At 34.6% G+C, this 22,849-nt stretch overlaps 3 protein-coding genes across 3 annotated transcripts; 2 read left to right on the top strand and 1 right to left on the bottom strand.

Annotated features, from left to right (window-relative positions):
• LOC105177457 (exocyst complex component EXO70B1-like) lies at positions 473 to 3,391 on the bottom strand. The gene is given in 2 exon segments (XM_011100623.2): positions 473 to 1,544; positions 1,546 to 3,391. Coding segments are annotated over 2 exon segments (2,196 nt in total). The 5' UTR covers positions 3,003 to 3,391; the 3' UTR covers positions 473 to 805.
• On the top strand, positions 11,090 to 11,744 carry LOC105177456 (glutaredoxin-C1). The gene has a single exon (XM_011100622.2). It carries the CDS (start codon positions 11,147 to 11,149, stop codon positions 11,534 to 11,536), a length of 390 nt encoding a protein of 129 aa, XP_011098924.1. The 5' UTR covers positions 11,090 to 11,146; the 3' UTR covers positions 11,537 to 11,744.
• Positions 19,603 to 22,765, top strand: LOC105177455 (membrane-anchored ubiquitin-fold protein 4). The gene is made up of 3 exons (XM_011100621.2): positions 19,603 to 20,232; positions 20,807 to 20,977; positions 22,208 to 22,765. The coding sequence occupies exons 1-3, from the start codon at positions 20,103 to 20,105 to the stop codon at positions 22,261 to 22,263; spliced, it is 357 nt and encodes a 118-aa protein (XP_011098923.1). The 5' UTR covers positions 19,603 to 20,102; the 3' UTR covers positions 22,264 to 22,765.

Raw genomic sequence — 22,849 nt, 5'->3', positions numbered from 1 at the left:
TGGTCTAAATTTGTTGTATTTACATTGGTGGAATTTTTTATTAAAATACTATATTCTCGATATATCCGTAGTTATAATCATAATATTCTAAAATTAAATAAAAGAATAATAACAAAAATGATCATGTGGTCTAAAAGTTTATATTAATGTATGTAGCAGTCTCTTGAGACCTGTTATTTAATTTAATTATAATTATAATTATCCCAATGTTCCTTTACAGAATGAATCGCGAGTGAGACTTGGGTCCTATCTCAATTGAGGTGCTTTTGTCTTAATAAAATTTTTTATATCTTGAATAAAAAGAAATTAGGGTTTACGTACCTAATTATGTATAATTAATAGTTAAGAAAGATGAGGCTACAAATTAACAAAAACATGAATACATCCAGAGACACAGTAACACATGAGTTGAAAGAACATAATCAGAAATGGATACTATGTATATAAACAAAAAGAGGACATGTTCATCAATGTATATAACGCTGTTATGGCCTCAGAAGAAATTAATTAATATATAATCATCATTATGGTCATCAATTACCTGCCTTAAGCTAATTATATACATATATATATATATAAAGCTGATCAGGAAGATTATATATATATATATATAAAGCTAATTGGCGGCAGGCATCATGCCTGAATATTACTGATGACTCACGTACTACCCTCATATTAATTTGCTTGCTGTTTGTCGGCTTCTGCATCCAATCCATTACACGTCCTCCTATATATCTTCTTTATACGTACAACACCACTCCGCCATTCCCACCATTAATTCATTATTTCTCCTCCTCAACTAATATTACACTTTCTTCCCGTCAAACAGATCGTCAATATACGTTTCAATATCTTCTGCCTGAAACTTTACGTACTTCTCGGTTTGTCTCCCCGGCGTAAATGTCTGGCTGTACCTTCCCAAGAATGACCTGTAAGCCGGAATTACCATGTTTGAGATGGAAACTCTCAGCTCCGACTGAAGCTGCTCATCCCCAACCACCCAGTTGCTCTGTGTCCTGTGTATTTCATCGAACATCGCGTTGAAGCTCTTGAATCTCTCCTTAAGCACTGGCTTCACTACTTTCCCATTCACCGTCAACCCCTCTGGGTGCAGACAGTTCAACAATTTCCCCCACGTTTCCCGCTGATACCCTTTATGATATTGCCTCAGATCCGATGACTTTTTTCTATACCACGTCTCCCCCATCAGGCTGTTGAGGTCAGCTGACCCTTTTATCTTCTTCAAAATGTACCTCCCATTGTTCATCATGAAAATCGAGCTCAATGAAGGGTCCTTGTAAAGCTTTGATTTTCCCTCAACATTTGCATCCAGCAACTCCATTATCTTTATTATCTGCGCTTGAAATGGAGGTTGCCTTGCTACTACTTTCTCGTTGCTGGGATTCTGAGTTTGTGAGTTGTAATCGTATTCTGATCCGGGGTTTGAATCTGCTCTTTCGATCTTCTGATGCTCCCTGAACACTTGCTCCAGGGTTCCTTTGTACTCGCACGCGTATTCCAGGTAATTCATGATGTATTTAGTATGGAGTCTTTCCTGAATCAGCCTTGATTGAGTTTTCCAGCTCGTTGAAAATCGAAATCATGGCCTCCCCAAGGTGGCTTCTTATACTTGAAGCCTCAGTTTTAAGCTCCGCCGCCCACTCTTCTGGGAACAAGTTATCAATCACTGGGAGCGTATCCCTCAGAATCTCATATATATCAAGAAACTTGAACAGCTTCTCCCCAGCCCGCTTTGTCAAAGCAACGCCCTCGGCAAAGTTGAGGAATTGAAGGGTTACACCATGAGACAAGCTGCCCAACAAGTTGTGAGATATTGAAGGATAATCTGAGAACACAGCTTCAGAGAGCTTGCGTTCGCTGGAAAAGTGCAAGTTGGCTATTTGCTTGAATGTTTTGATCCAGGACTCAGTCTCCCTCTCCATTGATTCCCAGGACATCTTATGCACATCATCGATACTGTGTTTCTCGAATCCAAGCTTGTTAAGGTTCTCTTCCAGTGCATTTCTTCTTACCACATAGTACACCTGGCAACACTCGGCTTCATAGCCTCCGGTGATCATTGCCTTTGATAACCTGATCAAGTCTGATAGAATCTCTTCTGAGTATCCTGAAATATTGGTTTCTTCCGGAGGTGAGGATTCATGGTGCGGGTTTTCATCTGATTCTTGATTAGGAGACTGCTTATGCTTTGAATCATTAGTTTTATTACTCGGATGATCTGATGAATCATGGATCTTATGATCTTCAAGGAGTAGCTTGAATTCCTCCTCCACATACGACATTGCCCGCTGGAGAATCCTTCCAAAGTCGTTGATGGAAGAAGCGTACTTGTGTTCCGAGGAGAATTTTGAAAGCGCTTTTGAGACGGAAGAAACTCGATTCACGGCTTCAAGATATGAAGCTGACTCTTCCACAGTCAGTCGATCCCATTTCACAGGGATATCCCCCGAATCGTATTCTTCGATCTTAGCTTCAACCAGAACCATGAATTGCTCGACGAAAATGGGCAAATCAGGCGGGGTGGACTGACCGCCTTCTGAGAGGTTAGACAAAGAGGAAAGAAATTGATCAATGTCTTGAGAAAGTTTGTTGAGATCAGGAGGCAAAGGGATGGATTCTTCTTTGTTGTTTAGTTGGGCTGGTTCTTCATGTTCCCATTTGACCTCCGAATACTCGGCGTTTTCAATGTTGGGATCAGGATCCTCAGGTCCTGGTTTCGGGGATGAGGCGGCATCATCAACTCCATGGTTTTGCTGGAGATCATGTTGATCATGAGCCTCGGAATTTTCAGGGTGGTTGCTGTTGTCGTGGGTGTCTTTCTTGATATTTTCAGGGGGGGGATTTTCATTCTCAGGAAGGCCGGGTTTGTGGTTGTCTGCAGCATCCAGGGGAGTTTCAGGAAGGGGCGCCTTGTCTTTCTGATCAGCAATATCCATGAGAGTTTCAGGAAGGGGCGCCTTATCTTTCTGATCAGAATCCATTGCAGCAGCTGTGAGAATGTGTATGATTTGGTTGGTGAAATTCTCAGAAAAAACTTGACAAGAAAGAGAGAGGGGGGAAGAGAGAAAGAGGATGGAAATGGAATGATAGGAAATTTGGGAAACGCGGTGCGGAAAACATGCAAACCGGAAAGTGGAGGTGGAGGAGGGGAAGGGGATACATGTTTTTGTTTGGTGGGGTGATTCTTTTTTGATTTTTTGTCCTAATTTTCTTAGAAAATTGAAAGGGTCGTTGTGGTAGTTAGTATGGACAGATGGAGAGGAGAGGCGAAGAAGGGTGCGTGCGTGGATGTTTGTTTTTGTTGTTATTATTATTGGGTTTGGTTGGAGAATCCCAAATACCACTCCTACCTGCTCTCCACCACTATATATGCAACCTCCATCTTCAGTTTTTTTTTTTTTTTTTCAATTGGTGGGTAATTAAACGCATAGAAAAAATTAAAGAAGAAAACATAAATCTGAATTCAAGAATGGTATATGTATAGTTTAATACTTTAAATACAAAGGAATTCAATAAGCCCAATTTGGTAGTGCATTTCAAATAGATTTTGAATGTTACTAATGATATGATTGGGAGTATAGCCTTTTGAATTCTTAAAAGATAGTTTCCGGTTATTTCACAATTTTTCATTGAGTACATAAAATCTCTGGGTAGGGCTTCAACTTCAACTACAGATGCATTACCCTTTGTGTTTCGCTAGCTAGCATGTGTGTGGTCTGCGTTTGTCTCCTTAAAGCCTTTATTTTAGAACTTCCAACTATTCGTATTTTTCATAAGATGGAGCATGTCAGTGTTCAGGTAGTAAATATTGGTGCGTTTATTATACTATTCGACTATGTTCACTGACCAATTAGATATTTTAGTGTGATGTGGTAGATAGATGCTCAGAAGCGGCCCAACTTTCTATAGAAGCTTCTATCTATTCATTTTTTAATATCGTTATTTTTCTACGTTTCCGGAGAGAATATCTAAAAATGTTTTACAAAAGACAAAATTTTACTCTTGTCCTGTAACTATAGATGTATTACATTATTCACCATTTACCTTTTGAATAAATACATGTATTTAGATTTTTTTTTATACATTTAATCCTATAACTAATGATTAAAGAAATTTAGTCCTGTATATAATATACTAAAAAACACATGTCGCCTTGCTTTAATGGCGAGTGAGATATGGTACCAAAGAAAAAATGCATGTTTTCATGCGTTAATTACTAAACACTATCAGAGGATAGGAAGCTTGCAATTTTGAGGAAATGTTGCGCAGCAGACAAAAACTCATGCCTAACTTTAGAACGGTAACATATTGTAACACATTTTGGAGCCGCCACCAATTGCACATAGTTACCATTTCAAAATGAGGTCCAACATCCGTTGAAAAATAGAAAATTGAAAAAATCATTCCAAAATGAAGTACAATTTGAGACGATTTAAGTACTTGTAAAAACTTATATTAAAATGTTCATTCCTAAGTATAGTATTTGTAGAAAATTGTACGTGTTCCAAGAACCGTTCCAAATTGAGTTACAATTCGGCATGGCCTTGATGGATTGAAAATGTGGTATTACAATAACAGCTCCAACGACTTTACAACTTTGTCGTTCCTACATGTGTCCTAGGACCCGTTCCTAAATGTGTTGGAATGGCTATATTATAAGACTACTTTTTGAATTTTTATGTATTTTTTTTTCTATTTATTAAAAAAATATTCTATTTTTCCATTTATTATAAAACTGTTTATTAATAAAAGTGTTTGTGTAATTTATTAAATTATTTTTCTATTTTTTTATTTTTCTATAATTTTCTGTAATTTTTATAATTTTTGTAATATATTTGTGTAAATTCTGTAATTTTATAAATATTTATGTAGATTATGTAGTTTTATGAATATTTTGTAATTAAAATATTTTCTATAATTTTACAGATTATGTCGAGTGGTAGCCCGCCTCCTCTAGTACGTGGTTCGAGAGTGTAAAGGTAATTTTTTTTAAATACTTAATTATCGTATAATATATTTTTTTCTTAATATTTTAATAATTTTTGTAATTTTATGTAATTATTGTGTCATTTTTTGTAATTTGATGTAATTTTTCTGTAATTCTCTATATATAGTTTGAGTGTAATTTTTTGCAATTATTTCTGTAATCTTATGTAATTGTTCGGTATTTTTATATAATTATTGTGTCAATTTTTGTAATTATTCGCTAACATTCTAAAATTTGTGTAATTATTTATGTAATTTAGAACATATTTAGTACAAGAATCACAGTGTCCTTTCATTTTGATATTATTTTATTTTAAAAATCACTAATTAACATGCCCTTTAGGTCTAACCGCAAACTCCAAGAGCGCATCAATATTGTGGTGCGAGGACCCCCTGCCTCAATCAAGAACGATATGGACGTTGCTGATGAGGAGGGTTTAGATAAGATTTTATTTGATTTAATTTTTTTATATTTTCTAAATGGATAATTTTTATTTTAATATAATTTTTTTCGCTATTATTCATGTTTCATAATGTTTATGGAATTCTATTATTTAATATCTATTCAATTATTTAAACTCATACATATAATTAGACTTAATAATTTAATAATTAATTATAAATTATAAAATATTATTTAAAATTATATAATTAAAAAATTAGAAATGATTTTAGTAATTGCAAACAAAAGATTACAATTTCAAAAACAAAATCTTTACAAAATTATTGCTAAAACAGTTCTAAATATCGTTACAAATATTTCTAAATAGGAATAACCGTCCTAAATATATTCCAACTCAAACTAATGCATACACGTGTTCCAAGAAATACTCCTAAAACAGTTACAAGAGAGCATTCCAAATAAATAATAAACCGTGCACAATAGATATTCCAAAAAATGCGCATAATACAATTTCAATGGTCGTTTTTAAATATATCACCATCTTAAATAACAATAGTTCTAAATTTCAGCCGAGCCTATTCCAAAAACAGTTCCAAAATTATTGATCATTCCAATCAATCAAATCAAAATTTCATATTCAAATATGATTAGGGTACATTTTATGTTATTTTTTATTGATATTTTGCCATTATTTTGCTACTAAAATACTCCTAATCAAATATTATATTGCAACATTAATCTCTTAAGTAAGGATAGAATGAAAAAAGAAGAAAGGGGTCAAAAACAAAAAATGGACAGAGGCATGCCTAACTGGCAGAACTGTGGCTGTTAAAGGAAGACTCAAAGACTTGAATTTGGCAAGAAATTGAAGCTGATTGATATATCTTTTTTATGAAGGAAAATTACTTTTGCTGAAGGAATGTCTTTAGGTCTATAATATTAATTCCTTTAATGTTTTAGTCTTATTAGGAATTTACCTTTTTCTAGTCCTAGTACCAATGGACATAACCAATGTATCTATAATAAATGATTGTTAGGTCGTACCAATGAACATAACTAACTTTAAAAAATGACACAATAATTACATAACCAATTTTAAAAGGTAAGATTGTTAGGTCGTACCAATGAACATAACTAATTTGTCTATCATGAATGATTGTCATCCTTGCTTCTATGATCGACCGCGAAATTAAGCATTGATCCTATCTTTAACTAGAATATTTATCTCACATTTACTCCTTTTTAAAAACTCTTTTCATCTCTTTAATTTTAGGTTTAGATTTTTAATCAACCCTCCCCCGCCCAAACTTCCACCTCTGCTTTTTAAAAGGAATTGATTTGAACTCAAACTCTGTGAATTCGGTCATACTCATCGCTTTCATTAGTTTTTAATAGGAAGATATTTTTGGTGGATTCGACACCTATCAAAATAAACTATTAGGAACGATAAAAAACAATATGGTACAATACCCGTTCCACTTTACAAACGGTCTTGCATAAATCATTTTAAATTTTTAGGAACGTCGTCTATAACGACAGAACGTGAACCATACTAAAATCCATTTTAAATTGATTTCTTCAACTTGCAATCATTTCAAAAGGCAAAAAAATTGTTCCTAAATCCGCCTCAAATACTGTATCCTTTTGTAGTGAATATTCAAAATTGTGAGATTAAGAAGATAAAATTCTGGATCAACTGAATTAATGAACCCAATTGATGATGTGAGTGGTGGCAAAAAACGTACGTTTGCTTTAAACCTTTGAAAAATGGGTGTTGTGTTATTTTTTTGCTATACAGAAAGTGGGACCCAAGCTACCAGTACCAAGAATAGTCATAACTGAGTGCAGCACTAGGCTCAAAAGGCAAAGCAAACAGACAACGGCCCCAAAAGCGTCTTGTTGATCATCTTTTGGCTCAAGATAAAAACACACATGACTTTGAAGTATATCTCCATTGGATTACCTCCAGGTTTTGGAACTGGCGGGCAACTAACAATACGTGCCGTCGGAATGTGCATGGTAATGGACAAGCACAGTGGAAACAAGACTCGGATGCCACCCGGGAGCTGGGGGGAGCAGTGAATTATGCGCGGCAGCTGTCTCATCTGGCAACACTGAAGAAGATCCTAAATCTGCAGGCGCAGCCCAGATGCTAATTTTCTAATTCTCTTGTATCATCAGGAGTGATCGGTAGTCCTGTTAAAGAGTCATCGATCCATTTAGTATCTTTCGGGAAAAAAGGGCTAAGGTTGAGAAGGACGCTCCAACTAATTATGCTCCTCAGAACCCACAGGGTACATTTGATGAATGAAACAGCTCAAGGTATGAGGAAAAAATAGCGTCAGATCCCAATATGTATATGTACACACAACTCCCCGTGTCTCAGTTCTGTTAATTAAGAACCTTTTTCCTAGCTAATTTTAAAAGAGTAATTAACTGGATGGCATGGCATCCACCACCACCAACGTGCATTTCATTTCATGCATTGCATTTGCATGCCGGTCTTTACACTACTTTCAACTACGTACAGAATCAAGACGGGATCAAACTAAAACCAATTAGTACGTACCCCACTCATGATCAAACCGGTCCACATTAACAAATTAACACTGATAGGGGTGGTAGCCCCCACCGAACAGAAGGACGAAAATGCACCTCAATCAAATAAAAATTGTAAAAGAGGACAAAATCTGCGTGTAAATCTGCGTGATCCAACCGAAATAGAGACCCGACTTACAAATCGTTGGATCTCCTGACAGTTACGCTTCTAGATATTGCCACGTGGAGCCATTTTATATGATATAGAAAACTATAAATATTACCAATTATAAGCATTTATGATACGTGCATTTAATACTTTTTCGACCATATTAAACCTTTTAAATCGAATTCGACCCCACTTTCTAACTTAAGAATCAAAGGACCATAGTTGGGATATTCCAACAAATCTAACGTGTTTACTGTTCTCATAATCTATTTTCAGGAGGTTAAGAAGAATTGTGATTCGACCTAACGAGTACCGGAGGTCATGGCCTGACCCATCATTTACCACATGCATCAAACTCAGCCCCCACTGAGCTCTGAAACTTAGGTACGGACGCATGTGAATGTGCTAAATGCATAGCCAATTTGCCGAAAGAGTAATTGTATGGACGTAGGCAGCGCAGTGCAGATAACTGGTGAGAAATCAAAATACAGTTAGGATGAGCAGTGCAGTGATGCGTACGGGTAATTGGTGTGGTCCGAGTAGGTAGGGACGACTGATTTGGATGTAATGATGAGTAGTGTAGGTGGTTCCTGCAGTTTGTTTTTCCACTTGTTAGTACGTGAGTGGGCCAATCAATATGATTGAGTGAGACTGGTTGTCTATGGGCATTGGGCTGCACTCCCAACACACAACATAATATTATTATTATTATTATTAATTATTATTACCTTTCCTCTCCTCTATTTGTACCAATACCATTAAATTAATTAACATTCCTTAAAAAGGATTTTTATCCACAAATTTATATTTTTCTTTTGTTTATATATATATATATATATTATGCCTTTATCATTTTGTTCTAAAAAGGAGAAATTAGTTGTGATATTACGAATTAAAATGATATAAAATTTATAATTAATTAATAAGGACAAAATGCTAATTAGAATTATTTTTATCCATTATATATATATATATATGATAGTAACATATACCAACTTTATAGCAAATTACTTCCTATAAAAAATAAATAGCAATTTACTCCCCTATATTTTAAAAAATGAAGGAATTTACCTTCTTAGGTAGGGAGGTAAGTTGCTTTATTTTTTAAAATATAGAGGGATAGATTGTTACTTTTTGAAAAATACAGAGGGATAAATTACTATTTTATTTTTTATAAAATAATTATTTGTCTATTTTTCATAACACAAGTAGGTAGATTGCAATTTATCCTATATATATATATAATGACAACAAATGTTGACATATATTGTGTATAACCAGAAAAAGAATGATGCCCCTCATGATCATATATATAGGTGCAATGAATTAATTAATTTTCAGCAGCTGCGTAAATAAGGAGTGAGTAGATAATCACAGTAAATGAAAAGAATTAATAATGGGTGTAAGTATGCATATAGCGTATATATATATATATGTATATAGCGTAATAACATGACTACGTACCCACACCATATATATCAATATATAACACGATCATATATAATTATTTCATAGTACCTATAACCTTAATTATGATCATCAATTGAATATTATAGTGTATAGATTTGTATAATTTTGAGAATAAAATGCTCCCACAACATTGTGTGAAGATATATATATATATATATAATTAATTAGGTTGACATTAATTTGAAGTTAATTTGAAGTGATTGGGTTGGAGATGATATGATACATGCCAATTCAATTATTCAAAATAAAGTTGGCAAAAATGAATTTCTGTGGGTGTAATATATATATATATATATATATATAATGAATTATGAGGTGCAGGACATTCATGCATGTTCTTTTCATACTAATTAATGCCATTAATTGTAATCTACGGCCAGCCCCACTGGTGGTTGTATCTACATATACATATATCTATCTATCTATATATATATATGCTCTCCCTCTCTCTCTCTCTATAATATTTCTTTTCTTTTTCTGTAATCAATTTATATATATATATATATATATGGCATCATCTTTTTCTTCAATATATGTATGTAAGTACGTACATGTTCAAAATAGGATGGACATTGCGCTCCCACACATATATATGTATATAGCTACAAACTGAAAAGGCGGTAATTAATTAATGAATGATTAGAATCTGTTAATATGATATATATATACACACACACGGACGGTAGTTGCAATACTGTACTGGCTACTAGACCATATTATTTATATCTAATTATAGCTCATAATTGTAAGCAAAATTAGTTTGGTTGATACATTATAAAAGTAAGATAAATACTCAAACATTCGATAGAATATGAATTTATAACACTTCAAACTTATTTATGGAATATTACACCAAACGGACGTCATCATTGGACCTCTGTAATTACTTGTATATATATAGCTAGAGAAATTAAAGTTTAATAAAAGAGTAGCTTAGTAATTAGATTTATTCAACGAAACAATAATTGTAGTCATTAAATAGTGTGTGATTGGTTATTAATATTGATATTTTTAGTTATACATCAATTCGCATAATTATATAATTAAATTACTTCATTATAATTAATAATTAAAACAGATATTGATCAAGTGAAGAAAAGAGGAGACGTACTTAATTTCAATTGAATTACTGAGTCGGTAGGTAGGTAGGGTGTATATGTTGTTACTAGCAAGTAATTAAAATGTGGGATTGAAGTTGGTATGTTTTAAACGCATTAAAAATAAAAAAGGAATGATGTGAAGTGAATGGGGATTGGGGATTGGGGATTGGATGAATGGATGTATGGTAATTATTATTATTTTATTATATAATAATTGTAAAAGTGTGTTAGAGAAAGGACACGTCATCCCCCATATTATTGCTTGCTTCACTGTAAGAAGCAATCAACGCTCGTCCCTCACCTGCTGACTCCCACTTTTCCTCAACCCTAACTACCTAATTTAATTTGTGTCTATAAATACCACACCATCTCCATCTCATTTCTTCCACACTCTTAAAACTAAAACCCTACCTACTCCCACACCCCTCTCCGCCCGCCCGCTGATACCCTACAAAAACAATGCATAATTATTATGAAACAGGATGGTGGAGCTCCTCCTACAACTACCCTGCAAAACGCAGCGTTGGTACCGACCCATTTGAGCGCATAGAGAGAATGGCTTCAGCAAGTGCGGTGGTGATGTTCAGCATGAGCACCTGCTGCATGTGTCATGCCCTCAAGCGCCTCTTCTGCGGCATGGGCGTCAACCCCACGGTCTACGAGGTTGATGAAGACCCCAGAGGGAATGAATTAGAGCGTGCATTGAAGCGGCTCTCTGGTGGCACCTCCGCCGTCCCGCTGGTCTTTATCGGCGGTAAGCTGGTGGGTGCAATGGATAGTGTTATGGCGTCTCATATCAGCGGCACACTTGTGCCACTTCTCAAGGAAGCTGGGGCCCTTTGGCTTTGATCCATCCATTTCTAATTAATTACTTTTTCATATTTCTCTGTTACGTTGCCCCTCTCTCTTTCTCTTTCTCCCTTTAAGGAAAAACAAAAACCAAAAAAAGCATTCTTTCTTAGTTTTCTGGTACGTCTTTGTAGAGCAAGAAACAACAAGGTATGTATTTAATTTGTTGATGAATATGATGATCCGCGCAGAGCTGGAAATTAAGATCTATGAGGGTTCAATATCATATCGACAGTGCCTTATTACGTATTTTCATTTTCCCCCCTCTTGGTGGTGTTATTTCTTATAAAAATTAGATCAAGGCGGGAGTACTGTTGGGTTTCTTGTAACTGATGTTAATTACAATAATGCTAAACGTCCAATATATGTTTTAATTGGATAAATTAATTACAGTGTTAATTTCTTAGTATGTATTGTCTTGGCATTTAACAAGTGTTATATATATATATGTGGAGAAAATCTTAGTCGAACTCGACTCAATCAAATATGAACTAACTATATGGCAAGTATAATAGACTTGTCATATAATTAGTGTATAGTTTAAGAGAAGTGATCTATTAGATGGTAAGTATAATACACTTATTTTGAGATTGGTTCAAGTTAATCAAAACTGAGCCTGACAAGAATTTCCCATATATATATATATGTGCCTTGCTTAAATCAGGATTTTATTTAGAGATGCAAATGCAGCAGTCATCACATACTTTGCTTCACACTGCTAGTTAAGTCCATCGATGCTGGACTGTAAGTAAATTAATTTGAAGGTAAATAATTGCAATACATATTTCACTTAAATTTCTAGTTTTGCATTTCGTTATTAAAGAAATTCACAAAACTTAAAAAGAATATATATATATATATATATATTCTACGGTGTAGACAACGTTGTATTATTAGATGTATAGCCATAGCAATTAATATAATAGAATCCTATACATAGCTATAACCACATGTACAGCATATATTTAACTTGAAATAATATTAGCTAGTCCAGATCATATTTCTCTAATTACGTACTGGTACAAGTTTATTTAATTATAATTCATCCATGCACTTTCCTAGTTTTTATTAATTCTTGGATTATTTCGCAGATAATAATTCCCTTTAACATCGGATCATATATATGCATCAATCCCATTGATATAATTACATGCTCGTATGTTTTAATTTTCACTAATCAAATCAAATAATTCACAGTACCATACTAATTTGAATATCTCTAAACGAAAAATAAGGCGCGCAGTTAAAATCAATAGCTAGGTTTTTCACTTAATTTTTTTTAGTTGATCGAGATCAGTGTTTGGATTATAACTAGAAACAGCCCGCTGCTTCCCCCAATTACACTACAAAAAAATTGAATTTTTGTTATATTATAAATGATCACGGTTTAAAAATCATGATATATCATTATTATTAATTACTGTTAAATAAAATCAAAGCAAAAATTTTAATTTTTACTATGATAAATCAATATGCGCATGGTTTTGATTTAGCCATAGCTAAATATATTTGTCATAGTTTTGGTCATGACTAATGTTTTGGCCACACTTATAGAAATAATGATTAATAACTGTTGTAAAGCTGTTATTAATTTATATTTGCTACAATTTTTTTCTTTTGGCTACAGTAATTTATCGATAGCAAAAATTATATTTTATTTAGTATTACTTCTGTTGTAGGTAAAGATACAGTTTTGGATGTCCTTTTGAAATCAATACAAAATTTTTTTTTTTTCATTTTCAAGAGCAACGTAAATTATTTTGTTAATATGGTAATTAATGCACAAATTAACTTTGGAAGCAAAAATTGTTAAGTTTTTGATACCATATTAGTTTGAGTTTGTTTTGATAATTAGTATTAATTAATTATAATTTATATGCACATCCGCGCGTTAAGTATGTGAAATTAAGTTAATGGGATGACATGCACATGAAGAATCACAATTAATCAATTATTGGGACAGTCATTATATACAAGTCTATATTTACTGAGAGGCACGACAGACATATATATATATACAGGATATGGCTGACTATATATAGACAGAAAACATCCATCTCTCGCAGCATTATAGCTTAAATTCAAACACCTCTTTTAACTTATCAGTTCAACATATTTATATATATGTATGTATATAGTCAATTAAGTTTCAGACCGTAATGTAATAAAAAAAAATCCCAACAATTTAATTAATATGACCTCCAATATCGACCAGTCATGGTTGTCATTGCTGGTATACATAGATATATGCTAAGTAGCTAGCTAGCTAGCTATGTTAATTACCGACAGTTGGGGGAGGTGAGGTTAAGAAGGCAAAAGAGTGCATGTGAGGGGGCCAGCAATATTAGAGGACGGGGTGATGGGGGTGGGGGCTGTTCCTGATCCATGGCTCCCGGTAGAGTACTTTGGGGGTTGACCACCGGTGGGAAGTTGGGGTGGGTGAACTTCCCCACAACAAATTAAGAACAATAACATGAGAACTAACACTATTAAAAAAAAAAAAAAAAAGATTTGGCACGAATCATTCGATCATTTCAAAGTCTGTTTCAATTTAGAATGGGTATTAAAGCACTATAGGAACGGAACTTGATAGATGACATCATGATTCTCATTTTTATGGGCTATTTTTTAAAACGACCAAATCGTCTCAAAACGTGTTTCAAAACAACAGTTACAGTATCTGCTCCCAACATCGTTTCAACATAGTAACGTTAAATGGTTGGAACTCTATTTGGGAAGCATTATAGAATTGAGGACGGTTTTGCATTGGTCTTTCCTATATGTGAAACAATTGATGTACAAAATATGACAATTAATAAATATATTCCAAAATAAGGTATAGTTTGAAACGATTTTGAGTACGGACCTAAGCAATTATATGAAAATCGTTCCTAATTATTAGTTTTATTTAAGAAGGAATGTGTTACATTGACCATCCAAAAAACTGATATAGTCTTTCGACCACCCCCACCACATGACATGACCGGACTGTCAATCACCCCACAGACTCCAAATGATGTTGGACCCTCTAGAGCGACACCGACAACTGAGGAGGCCAAACAACAGTTTGCCATACCAGCGGCTACTCCACCACCACCCCACCACCAACAGTGCCCCAACTATCAGTGAGTCAGTAAAATCAGTCTCGATAACGCGAGATAAATTTGTTTATGAATATTTTTTAGTATTATTTTATATTAAAAATTACTAATTAACATGTCCTTTCAGGTCTGATCGCCGCTTCCACGAGCGCATCAATGCAATAATATTTTTTTTCTTAATTATTCATGTTTTATAATGTTTATTACATTTTCCATTATTTCATATTTATTCAATTAATTAAGTTATAAATATAATTAATTAAAATTTATTATATTAATTTAATTATATATTAAAATTTATTAAAGATATAAATTAAATTATTTATTAAAATTATTACATTATTAAATTATTTTTTATAATTTATTTTATATTAATCATTTATAAAAGTTTTATTATAAAATATAAGATTCAGAACGGTTTTAGTAATCATAAATAAAATGTGAAAAATCTAAACAAATAAGTGTTCTAATAGAATTGTTAAAACAATTCTAAATACGTGTTTCTAAATTATATTGACCGTTCCTAATTCCATTGCTAAAACCATATTAAATATGTGTTCCTAAATAAAGATGACCATTCCTAATACCATTGCTAATATAGTTTTAAGTACGTGTTGCTAAATATGAACCACCGTTCCTAATGCCATTGCTAAAACTGACAGTTTTTAAAACAATTATAGAAGATTGTTCCAAATAAAAATTGGATTGTGCCTAATACTATTGCAAAAATTAACAGACAAACCATTCTAATGACCGTTTTTAAATATATTATCAATACAAATAAATATAGTTTCAAAATTCAGGCATGAGTATTACAAAAATCATTTCAAAAGTATCTCAAATAAATAATATAACCGTTCCAAATGTCATGCAATCTGTTCCAATTAAAAAAAATTTTTTTTTTGCACAAATTCAATATTAGGAACGGTTAGCAACAATGTGTTACAGTGACCGTGCCAAATTGGAACAGTCCTTCATTAACTGTTTCTAAATATTTGTAACACTGTCTATAAAGACGGAAAGCGAATCGTTCCAAATAAAAAAATACCGTTCCTAAATTCATCTCAAATTCTATTTTTTTTTAATAGTAAAATTAGCAACAACTTAAAAAAATCAAGGAAAAAAGACTTGGACATATATATAGTATATATATATATGTAGTATCTAGAATATATATATTTCTATAAACCAAAACTTAAATCCTTCTGCCTATGTACGACATCTCCAATTAATTAGATTTATAAATATAATAAAATAGTTATAAATGGGTGGGGAGCATGCATAATGTAAAATTGAGTTTGGTAGTGAGTAGTGATCAAGGTGACAACAACTAATTAAGCTATGTACGTATATAGGTGAGGATGAGGGTGAGGGTGAGGCCCCCCTCTGGCTCTCATGTGAAGACATAAGCAGCTGAGCATTCGTGATTGAAGAAAGGAGCTGTATTTTGAAAGGAAGAAGAAGGAGATGAACAATGCTCAGGAGAAAGTGTTGCTAGTTTTTATTTTTTCGGATAAAAGTTGTAACTTGTGTAATAGCACTAGCAATTCTTTTAGTCGTGTACAAACGTGTTTCCAGTTCATGTCAGCACGTGGTTGATCTTTGAAATCCAGTTACAAAATCAAACCCATGTCTGAGTTTGAAAACAAGATGAACAAACAAAAGAAATCAACTTCATGAAGATGCAGATGACCGAAAATCCAGGATTATGCCTGGTTTCTTCAGTTTTGGATGGAACAAATTATCTTTCCTGGAGCAGATCTATACGTATAGCATTGGGGGTAAAGATGAAACTTGATTTCATCAATGGAAAGAGTCCAAAACCTCAAGAAGAATACGAGCAGTGGGTAAGAAAGGTTACATCCTGGATTTTGAACTCTATTTCTAAAGACATTGTTGAAAATTTTTTGTACATCAACTCGGCAAGAGAATTATAACTTGAATTGGATTACCAAATACAAACAGAAATTGCAAATTGTTCTCAGGGCAATTTGACTAGAGCTGCCTATTTTACAAAATTAAACAAGTTATGGGATGAACTTAAGCCAATACCACAGTGTGAATGCAAAACATCCAAGGTATTTGCAGAAATTAAGTCCTCAAATCAACTCATGCAATTCTTGATGGGATTGCATGATAGCTTTGACCATGTTAGAAACCAAATTCTTTTAATGGAGCCTTTACCAAATGTTAATAAAGCCTATTCCATTGCATTGTGAGTTGAAAAACAAAGAGAAATCAATTCTAAAAATGCTGGGCAATTGAGAATGTAGCTATGCAGGTAAAAGAAAATAGAAGAAACATTCCTTTTACTCAAGATTCATGCAGAGGAAGAAAACACAAGCTGAGAAGCAGAATATGGTTTGTACTGAATGTGGGAAGACAAGGCATTTAAACAACACATGCTTCAAGATACATGGATACCATGACTGGTACAAGGTTTTAGTAGAAAAGAAGAAGGGGCAGATCAATAGCAATCAAGCATTTAACACTGCAGAAATTGAAAAACATATGGTTGCTACAGCAGGAGATCCAGTAGACAAGAAAATGATCTCTGAGTTGATCAAGGTTGAGCTACAGAAAATGATATTAGAGAGTGGCCAAAGGACATAACCAAATAGAAGGAGTTGATTACTTCGAGAGTTTCTCACCAGTGGCTAAGGTAGTTACAGTTAGAGCTCTTATTGCAGTGGCTGCTTCAGCAGGGTGGAAATTACATCAATTAGATGTCAATAATGCCTTTTTACACGGCTTCTTGGATGAGGAAATCTACATGTCTCCTTCGGATGGTTATACTGTCCCTACAGGGCATGTTTGTAAGCTCAAAAAATCCCTGTATGGGCTTAAGCAAGCCTGCTGTCAGTGGAATTGTGAATTCACTTCAAAGATGAAGTCTTTTGGCTTTCAACAATCCAAAAATGACTATTGTTTGTTCACCAAATCCTCTTCTACAAGTTTTCTTGCCTTACTAGTATATGTTGATCATATCTTGCTTGCAGGAACTTTAGCTGCGCAAATGGATGAAGTTAAACAATACCTGGTCAAACTGTTCACCATAAAAGACTTGGGACCAGACTGGAAATTGTTAGAGCTCGTGTGGCTCTCACTCAAACCAAGTATGTCCAAGATATTGTCCAGGACTTGAAACTGACAAAAGCAAGGACTGCCAACACACCTCTCCCAAGTTGACTTAAACTGAGGGCATCTTCAGATTATGTCCTACCTCATCCAGCCACTTATAGAAGATTGGTGGGTAGGCTCTTATAATTGAGCTTTACATGGCCTGATGTTTCTCATGTAACACAACAACTTAGCCAGTTCTTTTAAGTCCTCTACAAGGAGCATTGGGATGCAGCAATCCATGTAGTGAGGTATTCGAAGGGAACTCCACATAAAGGGTTATTCTATCCCTCCAACACACACCTTGGACTCACAGCCTACTGTGATACAAACTGGGCATTTTGCCCGGATACCAGAAGATCTTTAACCGGATATTGTATCTTTTTAGGTGGAGCCTTGATCTCCTGGAAAACAAAGAAGCAAAATACAGTATCTCGTTCCATTGCAGAAGCCGAATACAGAGCTATGGGATCCACTGCCTGCGAGCTTGTGTGGGTTACAACTCTGTTGCAAGATCTTGGTATCTGTGTACCGCGACCAATTCCTTTCTTATGTGATAATCGAGCTGCATTACACATCATCAGTAACCCTATGTTTTACGAAAGCACCAAGCACTTAGAAATTGATTGTGTGATCACTACAAATCCGATTTCCTAGCTCCATCTCATGCTCTATCATAGGATCAGTTGGTTGACCTTTTTACTAAGCCTCTGATTGGACCACTGTTTCACTCCCTCCTTGGCAAGCTGGGCTTGATTGACTTAGTCACAAGTCCAGCTTGAGGGGGGATTGAGGACATAAGCAGCTGAGCATTCGTGATTGAAGAAAGGAGGTGTAATTTGAAAGAGTTGCTAGTCTTTATTTTTTGGGATAAAAGTTGTAACTTGTGTAATAACTTTTTAGTTGTGTACAAACATGTTTCCAGTTCATCTCAGAACTTTGTGTAAAGTGCGTTTTTATTAGTGAAGTAGCACTTGTGGTTGTTTAGCCTACTAGACGTTGGGGTTAGTTATTTTCAACTGTTATCCTCTTTCAGCTTGTATATGTACTGTACTTGTTCTTCTTCCTCAGCACAATGCTGCGTAATACAAAGAAATGAGATTCAGTTTTCTTGGGCATCTCTAGATTCTTGACATCATCATCCATTTAATAATATTAATGGGAATTGACCAAGGAAAATAGACACAAAGGGGTGCATGAATAGGATGATTTTGGGTATGTATTTATACGATAATATATACTCCATCAAGAAAACCTAGCTACATGATTGAGTGTATGGAGATCATCTCAAAACTTCACCATCACACCATTCTAATTCCTTTCTTCTACTTAATTTCAAGTGTATGATTAGAAAAGAAAATCCCGACTGCTAACCTCATCATTTTCTGCCCATGCACTCATTTTTCTTTATAATTAGAGTTTATGATTTATAAACATAATTAGCTTAGCCAAACATGCTCCCTCTTGATTAATTATTAATAAGGAGCAACACGACAAGAAATATGAAGTAAGAAGATGGAGGCCCAGGCCCAATCCTCTGGGGCAGGAGCAATTGAGTCCAGATGGATATAAAGATCCCCATCACACTTGCACCACCCAATTCCAAACATACATTACCAAGTTTACATCCCCCTCCCCCTTCCCACCAAACAAAATTGCTATTGCTAATATGTTTATTGAATTCCAGTAACAACCCTGCCCACCATATTGAGACTGAGAGGCCAACCAACCAGCCAATGAAGCTACTCACACAACCCCAGAAACACACTGTTGTATTAATTGGTGGTGGTCAACACTCCAACACACAAAAATGTTAACACCAACATACGCATTCATTCATTCTTTACACAAAACTTCCACTCCCCTTCTCATTCTGATTCCCCCCTCTCTCTCTAAGTTTAAAAGTTGTTTAACCCCTCACTCTCACTCTCACTCTCACTTTTCCCCTTCACAACAAAATTACAGTTTTTAACACCCTCAACCCTAACCCAATCAAACCCTCCTCCTTTTTTTAATTAAATAATAATAAAATACTAATAAAGAAAAACTCAACCTATAAAAAGAAAACAAAAAAAGAAAAAAGAGAATCGCACTGCACATACAGACGCGTAAATCATCAAGATCTGGTCTAGGGTTCCTCATTTTCAACTCTAGAACAACGTATCACGCTCTCAATTTCAAAACCCCTGTTCAATTTCTCTTCTCTTTCAATTTCAAAGAATTTCCGGTTGATTGGAGCTCAATTTTGGACTTTGCTGGCTTTTCCTTGTCCGAGCGTTTGTTGGAAAAACAAACATACCCGCCTTGGTTCGTTAGATTTTTTTTGAATATTTGGGACAAAACAGATGCCGGAGGAGGATTTGGTGGAGCTCAAGTTCAGATTGTACGATGGATCAGATATCGGCCCTTTTCGATATTCCCCAGCCTCTACCGTTGCTATGCTTAAGGAGAGAATTGTGGCCGAGTGGCCTAAAGGTTTGTTTACCACTTCAATTTTCTGTATTCCTATTCTTATTGGCACATCAATATTTAGCGTGCGTGTATGTACATGATTAGAAATTACTCTTTTTTGTTTTTACGTGTTTAATTGAGGACCATTGGGTATCGCGGAAGGGCGTTTCTTTTGCATTTTTTAGGATCAAACTTCTTTAAGTTATGAGTCGAAACTAGTGTAATTTTTCTGGGGATTACATGCTCCCTTTAATTCATTTTACACTAATACTACTTCTTATGCTGAGCACGCGTGAAGTTTTGAATTTTTTTTTTCTTTTTGAAAACAAAACGTTTATTCAGGTAGGGTTAAAGAGAACTGCGAGATTAAGAGGAAGGAATGATTGACTTGAATATAAGTTGAACTTTAAAGATTGAGAACCAGAGCATTTTGGTGTGTAAACCTCATTTCTTTTCTTGTCAATTTGGGATGTGATTACTTCGTCTTAAAAGTTTTGGCTTTCGCACTTGGTATATGAGCTAATTATTCTTAGTTAGTTTCTAAACATTTGAGACTTACCATACAGTTTGACAGCATGAAAGTTGTCTTTATTTTCAGATAAGAAAATTGCACCAAAGGCAGCAAACGACGTGAAATTAATAAGTGCAGGGAAAATTTTGGAAAATAACAAGACTGTTGCACAGTGCAAGATGCCATTTGGGGAGCTACCTAAGGGAGTTATCACCATGCATGCTGTTGTACAGCCATCTTTAGCTAAGGCAAAGACAGGTAACTTTTTCACTTATCAAGGGTTGTTCGTATTGCTCGGTAGCCTTAAATTTAACAGCTCAAAACATTAATTCCGAACTTTGTGATTTTTGATTGGCGAGCTTTTCCAAATGGGGATCACATTCTTAATTTTAACTCTAGTCTTTGATTATTGTGGGGAAGCAGGTTATGCACCTTGTTTTCTGTTTGTCTTGGTCTCTATAGCAAAATCTAATTCCATTACCCAATTACGTGTCCCCCCCTTTTATCCCCTGACTCCGTCCGCCCTTCCAACTTCCTTTCTCCCATCTTTGTGTGTACTTCTCTATTTATGACTAATGGGTTTGCTCTTCTGGTGATTCCACTGGGTAACTTTCAGTTAAATATATATATATATATATATGTATATATATAATTCTGAAATAATATATATTCTATTATCATGTTTGTTTATTATGGAAGCATTAGGTGCAATTGGTTTGAGGAAATGGGAAATCTTTGCTAGGGAAATCTTTATCCCAAAGAATTGTTGGATTGGCCATTCCTTTTGCTCCCCTGAGTTTGTCTATTCCCAAAGCAAGCCAAAATCTTAATTTTTGGAACACCCTCAAATAAGTTGAGAATTTTTGCAACACGCTCAACGTATTTATGTCATGTACTCCATATGTAAATTCATGTTTGCTATATGTAAATATATATGTTTATGTAGGTACATTTTGAAATTTACGAATTGTGCAATTTTTGGTCCAAGGTTATGGTTAGCCATTTTTTTCATCTTCATTCCACTATATTATTCCATAACGTATACTGGACATCCACTCTTACTTCACCCTAGGTTCATCCTGTCCCTGAATAAATCCATCCATATACCACATGCATTTTTTTTAACAGCACACATGAAATAGGTCCTATTTTTTCAGGCATTGTCTGGATTTCGTACGTATGTAAATTCCTTTACGTTGGTCATTGCTATTATCGATTTTGGCCTCTGGTACACTGGTACTAGTTGAGTTTTAACTGCTACAGGAAACCTGAAATTTGATTGGATTACATGTACTTGGCCCAGTAGAAATCAGTGTTGTGAAATTTATTAATGGTGTTTGACGGCTTGCTAAAATCTTACTTATCATTGCCTTGTGAAAATGAGCTATAACATAGCAATTTCATTTTTGTTGATGCTATCATTGAATCGTTTATTTTCTCATTCGAATCTAGTTGCTTAGTTGCTGAAAATTGCCATTGTGTATACAGAGAAGAAGGTTGATGAGACTCCTAAGAAGAACATCTGTTCTTGTTCCATATTGTGAGAGTGTAAGTTTGTTTCGGCATTATCTTGTGGGACTTCTAGGGGCTACCTGTACTGTTAGATTGAGAAGTCAGGAAAGACAATAATTGTAAACAGTACAATACTCATTGTTCAGTGTATGTTACAAGGGCATTTCTGTGGAACGGTGGTTTGTCATCATGTATTGTGTGTTTCTATAAGCTTGTTGCTTCGTGTACATTTGTAGCTGCAGATTTTTTTATGTACAATGAGAATACAAGGTGTGTAGGGTCTATTGCCCTCGAAAGGGTTTTACAATTACAGTAGCATGGGTTTCTGGTGAATACAAAACGTCGTTATTGCCGTTGTGTAGAGCTGTATGTGAACTTCTTACTGAAACTGTTGCTGCTATTGTCTGAAATTCCCAAGGAACGATGCGGCTTGTTAAACTCTGGGATGCATATGGTGCATAGCTTTCCATTTTCTCCTTCTGTTTGTTTGTTAAATATATACATTCTTGTAATGAAAATGAGTTTCTTCTTTTACGTGGTAGCTTTGGTTACTCTAGTTTTGTCGTGGGCAGATATGATACCCTTCTGGACTTGCCGCTGGCTAAACCTAAATCATTT

Source organism: Sesamum indicum, linkage group LG15, assembly GCF_000512975.1.
Source record: "Sesamum indicum cultivar Zhongzhi No. 13 linkage group LG15, S_indicum_v1.0, whole genome shotgun sequence".
Lineage (NCBI taxonomy): Eukaryota > Viridiplantae > Streptophyta > Magnoliopsida > Lamiales > Pedaliaceae > Sesamum > Sesamum indicum.
The sequence above is the reverse complement of the archived record's forward strand: the minus strand, read 5'-3'. Positions and strand labels throughout refer to the sequence as shown.

Bases quoted from the DNA above. Each gene is read 5' to 3' on its own strand.
- LOC105177455 (XM_011100621.2), top strand. From the start codon at position 20,103: ATGCCGGAGGAGGATTTGGTGGAGCTCAAGTTCAGATTGTACGATGGA. The intron at 20,233-20,806 runs GTTTGTTTACCA...CTTTATTTTCAG, and splicing joins TGTGGCCGAGTGGCCTAAAG to ATAAGAAAATTGCACCAAAG. The intron at 20,978-22,207 runs GTAACTTTTTCA...TTGTGTATACAG, and splicing joins TTTAGCTAAGGCAAAGACAG to AGAAGAAGGTTGATGAGACT.
- LOC105177456 (XM_011100622.2), top strand. From the start codon at position 11,147: ATGCATAATTATTATGAAACAGGATGGTGGAGCTCCTCCTACAACTAC.